Genomic DNA, 11788 nt, shown 5'->3' on the forward strand with positions numbered 1-11788 from the left:
AACATTTAAGATATGTAGAAATATTGTGTTGACTGTGTATAGCATGGGCACACAGTTAAAGTCCTCAGAAATCTATGCAGATCATTCTGTAATTATTCATACCTATATATTCAATATCTGACTTTTACATATAAGAAATGTTCACTTTTATCAAGCAAGGACATGGCTATTATACTTTGCTTATTAAAGAGGTTGCAAAGTAACAAATAGTCTTCTCCTGACTGATATCCCTGTCACTTGTTCATCCAGAAGTATCATGGAAATATTCATACACTTAACAAGAAAGAAGATAAATTGGGCTGTGAGTTGCCAGTGATTTTTTCAGGTGAACGCCTTATTTTGCCACTTTAAATGAAGTTCTTCTGAAAGATCACTTCTGCCACTCTTCTGCAAATAGCGAGACAAGAGCTGCTGTTTATCAGCCGACTTTGGAAGGGTCTTTTTGCAGCAGCAAAGCAGCTCATACATCTGGTGTGTTAAATTATCAGGGCACTTCAGCCTAACAAGCTGAAGCACGCTCCATCGAACAGATAAACATAAAGCAAACAATGATGTATTATCTTCTGCAAGCTCTTCTGCAAGCCAGGACAGCAACTTGTCCCATAGGGCCTCTGAAGGGCAAAAATTAGTGAAGTAAGACTAAATCTTCCTTTTTTTTTTTTTTTTTTGAAAAGCTTTTTAAAGCTGGAGGCTTAGTGGCTAAACTCCCCAGCTAAATAGGGAGTGTTTTATATTTTGGTGGAAACATCATCTCATTTCATTTCCAATGCCATTTTTGGTAACTGCTCTGCAGTATGAATTGAATTTAGTCAAGAGCAGATTCAGCAATGATCTATAATTTTTGGAACTGAATGGGGAAAGTTAGCAGTAAAATAAAAGATTTTCAGTATTTACTGCAACTGATTCATCAATTATACTGGAGCTTTTCAGTACAAACTGGATTTCCTTATACACAAAACTATGTGCTGTTCAAGCATCCCACCACAACAGGAGCTGTTGCATTTCCTGGTAAACAGATCTCTTTTCCTTTGACTACCTCTTAACATATTAACTATTTCCTTTCTGAATATGGCATTCTCAAGTGTCAGTAACAGCCGAAAGCCCTGGAATTAAAAAAAAAAATAGCAAGCATAGGTCTTTTTTATATTGTTATAATTTAATGGTTGTTTTCTTACCTGATGAATCAGAAAAAATTTGTTTTGTACTTCATGGATGATGGATCAATTTTTCATGCTATTAAAGAAAATGTGTTGAGGAAAGAGAAATGATGATGAGTAAGAGGTGAGGCATATGATTTGGGAGTGGAATGCAGTAAAATCTTGGGGGTTCAACTCTAAGCATTTTAAATTTTTCTACTTACATAGAATATTTTTGTCATTATTAAAAACAACACCATCAACAGATATAAAACAGTATATAGCTATTAAAATAAAGAAATTAACAAAATTTTCATCTATCAAGTGGGTGTTTATTATCTCTTATAGAAAGTTCATCCTTCATGTAACTTTACAAATATTTTATTAATAGCATTATGCCATAAGTTATATATATAAACTGGCTGTATGGAAAATCCATATAGAACCTTCCTAGATGTTACAGATTCTAATTTTGAATACTGCATTAGCTTTGCCTTCCTTTCAAGGAAAAGAACAATTTCTAGTTATGCAGTAGCTATTGTGAGGTCGGGTAACCACGCTGTATTTGTAGCTATAGTTATTCATTTTTCATAGTTCATCTTTTAATAAATTATCATGAAAAATCATCAAAATTCAAAAGGAAAGTTCCCTGAGAAAGTAGAGAGTTTTTCCTCTTTCTTCTCTAAACATTGGAGAGAAAGAAAAAATACTTTGTCCTGTTTTACTTATGGCTGAGAAAGATGAAAGTCTTCTGGGCTTTAGTGTTGTTTCCTACTGCATATAGAACAAGAAATTACTTACATAAGCACTGAGCACAAAGAAAGATTAGTTTGTATGAAGTGATATTCAGATTTTTTTGTTTGAAAATGAAATTATCCTCTTTCAGTGCCCATGTTACTTTTGTCATGCACATTCAGTTGTATTACCTGGCTGGTTATTCACAGCTCTCCCAAGGAAATTTGCCTGAGGTTTATTCACTGATTTTCTGTTTTTCATTTGGAATTAAGAACATGAAACTCAGACTGGAAAAGTTATTGTTTTCTTTCTGATATACTGAGCATTATGGAGCTTATCTTCATCGCTTCTATAACACGGGCTTTAAATATTGTTCAATATTTGGAGTGTCTCAAATGTACTGACCTGCGCAGCCATAAGGTCAATATATTCATAACCATTATCTATTGTGAATTAAACAGCTTTTCATCTGGCCTGTACACAGTCATCCTGGGAGGTGATTTCAGTGCACGCAGGATGCACACATTACGCACTGCATGGCAGTGCAAAACCATCCTGTGCTGTACTGCTCTGGAGACCTTGGGGCCTGGACTAGGAGACCTTTAAGGACCCTTCCAACCCAAGTTATTCCATGATTCTATGATCTGAATCCGCCTCGTTTTGCATAATTCTACAGCACTTGTGTCATTGCATGCGTCCCAGCATGAAAATAGAATGACTTGGCTAAAAAACTCTCAGAATAAAGGGAATATAAAGCTCTTCCAGAAGGGGGCATTGCTCTTCTTCCACGACTCAGCTTTCTCTGGCTTTGTCTAATGATGCATTTGTACTTAAACTTTTTTCCTTCATTAATGAGAATTTACCACCTCAAAGGTCTGTGTTAGATTTTCAAAGTTATTGTAGATGAACTCAATTACCCATGCATTGACTTTAATCTGAACCACTTCATGCTACTTAATGTTAAAATAGTAGTAAAAATAATAAGAATTGAAAATCAGTATTGTCTAAAAATAGTGTAATAATATACAATGCATTAGATCTAAAACAGTAAATTGCCTTTTAAGATTAAGTGTCTGTGGTGAAGTGCTAAATTCACCCACGGTTCAGCTGCACTGGCGTGTGGTCCTGCTGTTCTGGTCGACAGATTAAGTAAAATACTCTTAGCAGTCAAAGCAGTTTTCTAGTCTGGAAGGCCCTTCAATTAGCCATGCAACTGCCTTTCTGAAGCAGGGAATAACATGCTATTCTGCTGTTGGGCAGTCATTAGACATAAAACTTCAGCAGAATAGTAATTTCATAATGTCTATATGTATTACAGCTATCTATTTTTGCAAAGCATTCCCAGCCAGTAACACTGATGTGCTTTGTCAAATGGACCTCTCAGACTTGACCAGACTCTAGTAGCATATTAAACAGGACAGACAGAAAAGGAGAAATTAATCTTTTACCTCCTTAGCCCACTGTGTCACATAAATACAAAATCTTTGAAATCAGTAAATATGCACACACCTACTTGACATCAAAACCTAATGCACTGTGTCTGACTTGTGTTGAACAAAATAGGTTAGGGCAGCAGGTGTTTTCTGTTGCTGAGGAAAGAAAAGCAGCATAAATAGGAATCATTAGTGAAAATCAGATTAATTCTGTAGAAAATATATGTTTAAAGTAGAAATATATGTTTAAAGTAAAAACTGATGTGAATGTTTGCATACAAAGTAAACAAACAGTATTTTGACCACTGTCAGCAATATATTTGTAAGTGGATAATGAAGGCATATACATATAGAAAATGGGTTATGATTGTACAGTTAGTGCCTTCTTTAAAAAAGAAATTTAGATGGGAATTTTACAGAAATGAGTGGAAATGGAGTAGTCAGAATGGTCACCTTAAAAAGACTCCATCTGTCTTTGTAACAACCAAAACCAGACATTCTGGATTATTTTAACTATCATCTGGAAAAAAAATATATTGAGAATTGTGTAAAGCCAAATTCAAAAAGAGAAACATGCTACTATTTACCACCAGAGATTTAGACCAAGTGTTTCTGTAGATATTTTGATATCAAAATGTATGCAACTTTGATAGTAGTAGTTTAGTGGCAGCATTTTGTGCAACATAGTGTGCTGGTACACAGGCTCTTTGAAAAGTTTACAATGAGATTTCATTGCAGGAATATTAAAGATTATTTTATATGGCATGAGGTTTCACCAGAGATGGAGATAATTGCCCACATGACTGTACTGCAGAGGCTAATCAGGAATAATGGAATGATCAGGTGATAGGTGGAAGACAGGTTACACAAACCATTTAATGATCCTACAATTTGCAATTCTCTGCTCCCAAGACAATGAAACACAAATGATACACCTGAAACTTCAGTAATAATTTCACAGTGCCATAATAATTTCTCCCCTCCAGCTGGGGAGAGTAGTTGGGTGAAAATTTTCTGCTAGAATTTTTTCCATGCTTATACCTGGGTATGGGTCCTTCCCCACAGCTAATAGAAATTCTGAGAATGTTTGTACATTGAGGATGCACCAGAATTTTATCAGTGGCTTCTGTGTTTATCTGTAAATCAAAAATCATACCAAGATCCTTTTTCTAATAAATGTAAGGTAAGACGGAAAGGGAAATAGGGAAATTCTAATATTATCAAGTTAGAAATGCACCTTTGGCAATGTTAATGCTAATTTGCACAGTGGAGACTGGTGTTGATATTCATCATATGGTAAGGTTTGTTCCCATTTCTTTGGTATCATCTCTCTGGTAATTTTATAAAACACTGCTGTTCCTTTGTAATGAGGTGAACTGTGGTTACCAAATTCATCCACTTCTTTAATTTGGAGCTCCATCCTTGGTTGTCTTTGTGAATGAAAATCAGTTTGTAGACTTTCCTGAAGGCTTCTCCATTCCCTGCAGTCCATATAATAATTTTTTTTTTAAATTTATCCTGCATTTAGGTGCATGGCATCTAAAGTAATTCATTAGCATGAGTCAAGTAAGGGTAATCATATAACATTTGGTTGTTCCTTGATTGTTCTTTATCATTCCTATTACTTTATTGAACATCTGAGTTCAGCCTGCTTCAGTAGTAGGCATATCTTTGTAGCTAGCTTTCTTAGCCCTTTAATAGTTGGCTTCAAGAATAAGTGGTGAAGGCAGTGCTACAAGTTGAAAATCAAGGAACAGAAAAGGAGGTATGTACATAACATAAAGAAGAATAAAAATAAAGGGGGGTTGTGAATGGAATTAAAAGTATATGCTTTCTGGTTATTCAGGATGGATAGCTATGTGTAACAACAAAATGAATGGCAGCAGAGGGGTAGATGCATTTTTAGGTTTTCTAAATCCATTTATTTGATAAATCTACAGACACTGTCCTTTGTGTATAAAAGCAGACATTTCTCATGGGCTGGAGACTTCTCTTTTTGAAGAATATTCCTTTCTTTAGAGTACATGCAATTTTCAATGGGAGAGTTTATGTACAAAATGTTCAGAGGGCCAAATATATATTTATATGTACAATCTAAGACAGACAGAAGAGACTATATGCAATTTAGGGTGAAAACCTTTCAGAGGCTTCTTCTCCCTTTTCCCTATAAGCAAGTCTCTGAATGGTGGCAGCCACTACATGGAATTTTCTTGGCTACTAACAGAAACGGCATAACTCTCTCTCTCATCACCTCAATTCACAGTGCAACTCACAACAGGCACTGTTTTGCCTTGGTTTCTTGTTCAGTCTAAGTGAATTTACTTGGACAAAGCAGCAGACAGAAACCTGTCCTTTTAAAATAATTCTTAAAATATCATGTGTTTCTGAGGAACCAGGTTTCACAGAATTCACAGGGGTTTAAGAGATCATCTTGTCGCACTCTCCTGCTCAAAGCAGGGTCACTGAGAGCACATTGCTCAGGAGCTCCTTCAGATTGTACATTTTCTTTACAGTTGGAGCAGTTTCCTATTAAGCTCCACATTCCCTTCTTTACAAGAAACAGAACACTGAAATAAACTAACATTACACACTAAATGTACTATGAGTAACTTCAGTCTACATGTGTTCCCATACAGCCTGTTTAATAGATGAGGCATTGATAATGTTCATACACTTGCATGAATTAACTGCCTTACCTGAAGCAGAAATATTTCCTCTAAATACCTAGGTACTGCCTTACCTGAAGCAGAAATATTTCCTCTAAATCTAAAATGAATCTGCTCTCCTTGTCTTAATGGGAACTTCTGTGTAGGTTCTGGGGGACCAAAATAACCCTCCTGATGAAGATTTTGAAGTTCATTGGTCAATTCTCTGGATGCAGACAGCAAAACTACTATTTTATATGGGTTTTCTCTTTTCTGATACAGTATCACATTAGCCAGCGTGCTATGGAGAGCTTCTTCCAGAGCCTGAGAAAAGAGGAGAAGATACCTGTTTTCCAAAAGGAATGCAAGGTGAATGACCACAAAGCTGTAGTAAGGTAAAAAAGATAAAGGGAAAGAAAATGAAATTTAAGTGCTTTATTTAAAATAATGTATCAACTGCTAATAATTTTTTCTTAAAAATAATATGGGGCTCAGTCTCCAAGGAAACTTTTGCTACCTTCTTTTTATTCTTGTTTCCAACACATGAAAAAGGTGGAAATCTGCTTGTGTTTGTAGTGTAAAGTATTTTGACTGTGTAGGTATGATTTCAAATACACATGAATTTAACATGAAAGTAAGATAATATTTCATAATAAGAATTAAAAAAAAAAAAAGCCTTTTTAGTTAGAGAGCTAAATCACATTTGCCAATAAGACAGATATCTGCATTTCCTTTTTCAAAGTTCTATGTACTACATTGTGTACATTCTATAAAGAAAAAAGGGTTATTTTTGTAATTATGAGCAACAAATCTAGGAGCAAGTTAATGGTTAAATATGGATGATTTCTTAACACTACTAATTTCCACTTATTTGTAAACACAGAGCTAAATATTTCAGTGAATAAAATTTTGTTAAATGATTCATACATTACCTTTCTAAATGCTCATTTAGTTCAAAAAATATAAGCCCATTCTGTGCATTCTGGATAATAACATCATCAAACAGCTTCCACCCCTCTTCTTTGTTTCCATGACCTAATAATTTCAAAGTATCACTGAGATTGTCCCCACTTTTTCTCACAGAAGTGCTCACAGCTCTGGAAAGCCAAATAATTATAGAAAAAATAACATAAAAATAGTTCTGCAGAAAGAGTAAGCTTGTGTTTGAAGCTGTTTTCCCCTCTGCTGTCCTTGATGACTTTTTCTGGTTTACCCACCTTGCTTAAAATCTGTGTCTGGAGAGATACTTCAGAGTATGTGAATGATATAATTATTTAGAGGTTTTTTCTTCAATTCTCCAGAAACTGCTGAAACATGCTGAAACATAGAAATCATCTTTTTTTTTTTTTTTTTTTTTTTTCCCAGGCGTCTCCATGTTGTAATGTTTTTTTAAGACATGCCAAAAAGTTTTAGAAATATTGTACTTCATACTTTGGAAAAATCTGGACTTTTATCTACTGCATAAAATTGACCTACTATAAACCATTGTGCCAAGCATTTTGATTTTGATTCAGGCAACCATTGAAATGTGTAGAAGTAGAAATGAAAAAATTCAAAGGTCAGACTCAAGTCAACTTGGTGTGTTATGAACACAGCAGGTCTACATCATGTCTATTCTTTGTGTTCAATTTTTGACTTTGGTGAACATGTCTGAATATTTATTGGTGAAAAAACTTCATACAGTCTTCATTCTGACTCCTGCTAGAAATGTCGTGGTCACCATATTTAAGAATAAACATCAAATACTGTATTAATTTTTCTGGTGAAACTATAGCATGAAAATGTTGAGGGCTTGCTCTAGTGTTTCTAACAAGGCCCATAGGTATTGCAGTCTATATTAATAAAGAACAAACAGTTTTAATACAAGAAATCAAATCAAAACCTGTTAAAGTTCATTGATTTTGATGTTTTAGAAAAATGGTGAATTTGAAGCGAGGGTCTTACTGAGGATGGTATGCTGCAGCAACCCTCTTTACTGTAGCACTAATAGCTCTTGCATCTTCTGTCTAATCTCCTTGCCTTTTTTTGTCTGGGTTTGGAGAACAGGGTAGAGTAATAGTGACAGCTGTTAAAAGGTTGGGATGAAGGATGCTGGACATGAACCAGTGCACTCGTAGATATCACTGAATGATACATATAATGTCTTGCTTTCAATGCTGAAATTGATGGCTCAATTGGCTGAATCTAAATATAGAAAGAAATTGTATAATCAGCTTGCAAAAAAAAACCCTCTTCTATTACATGCCTGGATTTTTTTACAAAAATTGGTTTTACAAAATTGGTTTATCTTTTGGAGTTGGCTAGGCTGTCACAGAAGAATCAGACTCCTCTTTTTAACCCAAGAACAACCTTACCCAAGTAACAGCACTTTATACAAAGCTCAGAAAAATGCTTGAAAGTCATCAAAACCGGAACTTCTTTGCCTAAAATATTTATATTATTTTGTTCCTGATTTGAATTCAAGTTTTGAAACTTATGAGCTTCCTCAGATTATGAAAAATCTGAGATTTTTCTAATCTGTATTTTTTCATAATTTTAATATCTCCATACTTCCAAATGAACATCTTAATGGGGAAACACAACTGAAGCACAATTTGAGACTATACTCAGTCTAAGACTAATACACGATAAAAACCTTTTGTTGCACTTGCTGGCACCAAGGAGAGAAATGGTGAGAGAAATGAGTCAGGTGAGAGAAATGGTTCCATTCACTTTATCACTGGGCCAAACAATTAAAGTTTTGAGTTGACACATCTTTATTGAAAATGACTATATTTTCTGAACTATATCAAACAAGGGTAGATAGATCTTTTTTAGTTAAAGATATCCCTGACATGTGGTTTTAACAAAGCTGACAGGAAATCTGCATGTACAGGATGTGAAGCTGCAACCACTTATAGATTTCTGGTACTGGAAGAGATTGCACTTTAACATCATTAGCATACTCACTTCAGAGCTGATCAGATAACAGGCTTATGGAACAAGTTCATCAAAATCACCTATTTCAAGCTTACCTTTAACTGCATAGGTGCCGGAGAACTGAATGTTTCTGGATGGTAACAGAGAGATTCTAGAATCCACGTTCAGCTTTTGTAAGAGTCCTACCTTTGGAACAGTAAATGTTTCCTTCTTTAAGCATGACAACACAGAAAAAGCACCCAGATATTAAATTTTTACTTCTGCAAAGCTTTCCTGATTAAAGAGAATGTGAGGTTAGAGTATTGAGGGAAAGGAAGCTGTGTTTCACAGTTTGAGAAGGTAACATTCTCTACAGAGCAAAGTATGAAATGAAAATAAATTGACTATTATTGCCATCTGCATGCCCAAGTACCTGGTGATCTCTAGTCATCATATGATGTTATTCATATTCCAGTGTATGATTGGGGTGAAATGAAATAAATTTATAGACTGGGTGATGAATCTGGTCCAATACAACACTTCTGCATTTAAAAACTGTTCATTTGATATAGTTTGTACTTATTTATACTCATGGAACTATGTTACTTTGTTGTGATCTAAAAGCACAGTAATTCCCCCTAAATTTTGCTTTTATCAAATAATGCAATGCATTGCACTTATTTACAATACTCATGAAACATCACTAAACCATTAGTATTGTGGGATCAAGCATTTGCTTAACATTGTAAGTGAAAAAAAAGAATGTTAGTAAATACTAGTTTTCAAATAGAATTAGTGCTTGAGAAAGTAGAAAGTTCTGTTTAACCACACGTAGTGGGAAATATGATTTAATAATGACAACTTTACTTGAAAATCTCCAGAGACTTAACTGGGAAGCTTAAACTCTGCTTTTGCAATCCTTTGATGAGAGTTAAACCCATTATGGTTTCCTTGCTATCCTTGCAAAGAAATAGGAGTTAAGTAGTTTGACTGGAAGTTGGTATCAGTCACCTTTACCATAATCTCCCAATAATTTCCTCTGAAGCATGATGTAAATGGGATTGCAATGTTGATAGGGAAAAGTGGTTTTTCATAATCATAACATTCCATACTGATGACATTGCTGACCAGCTCCTCAGAATCATCCACCACCAAGGAACTAGTGTGATTGAGTATATTACACTTCAGATTCTCCAGAACAGTTGCAGGGGCTTTAATAAAACAAGCTATTTCCTAGGGTTTTTTTTTTCCACTCCCTTTGACTAGAAATCTTTTTTTAAAAAAATTATTTGTATTTTGAGTGGGGTAGAATTTTGTATTTTTAATTAAATACTTCGATGTAATGATGTGCTATAATGAAGCATAAGAACGTAATTCAGAAAAATATTTTTAAGAATAAATGAGAAAATAATGAAAAATTTTATGTTTAGCCTGTTTCAGAACAGCTTACAAATTACTGTAAAACTGATGAATTGTGGTCCTTTCCTGTTAATTTCCAACAATTTGAGGATTATTGACTTTACTGGCTGTGACTCAGTCCCTCTCTGGCATAAAAAAATTATGCAAATAGAAATATAGGGTTTACTTTAGACTAAAGGGAAAGATCTTCGTTGCACATGTTCAAATTGTAAACTGCTGTTATGTGCACAACCAGCATCTGTTCAGTACATGTATATTGAGTTTCTGCACCCACACATGTTCATAAGTTAATAAGCAATAATTATGTACATCTGTTCCTAAAAAAAAGGGAGAATATGTGCTTACTCTTTGTTCATCCAATATCTAGATTTTTGTACTTCTCCTGAATCACTCACAGAAGGATTCACATCAGGAATACCATAAGTTTGTGCTGAAGAAGTGAAGGTACCTAGGTAATTTCTAAAAATCTCATTTTTTTTTATTTTACTGTCTTCCATTTTCTCTGTCAATTTGTGGTCTTCACTTTCTAGCCCTTTTAAATTGTCCCAGACTACTTCCTTTTTCTTCTGTTCAAAAGAATTCATGGTGCTTCTGTCATAAATGTCCTTCAATGTCCCAGACAGAATGTCTTCCTCATTGCTTGTAAGAGCATCCTGAAAAGCCAGGTCAGGAGGCTTTTTAGTAACAGAGCTACCTCCATGAAGTTTTCCACTGCGCTCTTTTTTCTCTGTAAAAGAGACAATCAGTAGTTGGTGCTCACCATCTTCCTTTTTCATTGGAGACTCTCTGCTGGTGTCTTGTTCTTGAGCAGATTTGTTTTCAGCTAAGGATGCAATTAACAGTTTTAATTTCACTTGTGTGGGTTTGATTGACATTTTGACTTGCTGTCTTGTTCAGAAAAGGAGTTCTTTGGAATTGCTGTCTGGAACTGGAAGATGCTTGCACAGAGTCTGTTGCTTCTCCTTCTGAACAATGCACATCTGTTTCTCCAGAAGCATTTTCACCAGTCTGGTTCTGAGAATCACCCTCTTGTCTGCAGCTTGCAGCATAAAATTTATTTTCTGCCTCTTGAAGGTGTGAGATTGTATTTATCAAATACTCCTTCACTTTCTGCAGATAATTATAATTCCATTGTATTTTGAGGCAAAAAAAACCCCAAAAAACAATTACATTTTGCTATGAAAGCTAGACAAAAATGTGAAAACTATTATACACATATTTATTGAATTCCATACAATCCCATAGTACCTTTCAATACATGAAGCACACTCTATTTCCTGACTTCCATTTAATGTTTTTGCATATATTGCTATTCAGGTGAAGTCAATTTCTAAGGAACTGAATATAGACAAGTACATTTTTATACTTGTCTAAGAACAACTGTGTGTGTATTTGTCAAAATTTTACTCTGGCAACTCTAATGAACACTTTTCTAACGATCAGACTCTAGCTAAATTCTTAATGACAATCAATCCAAAGCATGGTATTGATAAAATATAGTCAAATCAATTTGGGAAGATCT

The 11788-nt window shown here is 34.7% G+C and overlaps 1 protein-coding gene across 1 annotated transcript; it reads right to left on the reverse strand.

Annotated features, from left to right (window-relative positions):
• Positions 1 to 321: 321 nt before the first annotated feature.
• DTHD1 (death domain containing 1) lies at positions 322 to 11483 on the reverse strand. The gene is given in 14 exon segments (XM_054514723.1): positions 322 to 611; positions 1176 to 1233; positions 4542 to 4750; positions 4753 to 4785; positions 6045 to 6334; positions 6882 to 7046; positions 7894 to 8016; positions 8018 to 8133; positions 8964 to 9008; positions 9010 to 9143; positions 9789 to 10117; positions 10612 to 11103; positions 11105 to 11387; positions 11390 to 11483. Coding segments are annotated over 14 exon segments (2661 nt in total).
• Positions 11484 to 11788: the final 305 nt, after the last annotated feature.

The sequence above is a fragment of the Molothrus ater genome, chromosome 4, assembly GCF_012460135.2.
Source record: "Molothrus ater isolate BHLD 08-10-18 breed brown headed cowbird chromosome 4, BPBGC_Mater_1.1, whole genome shotgun sequence".
In the NCBI taxonomy this organism is placed as follows: Eukaryota; Metazoa; Chordata; class Aves; order Passeriformes; family Icteridae; genus Molothrus; species Molothrus ater.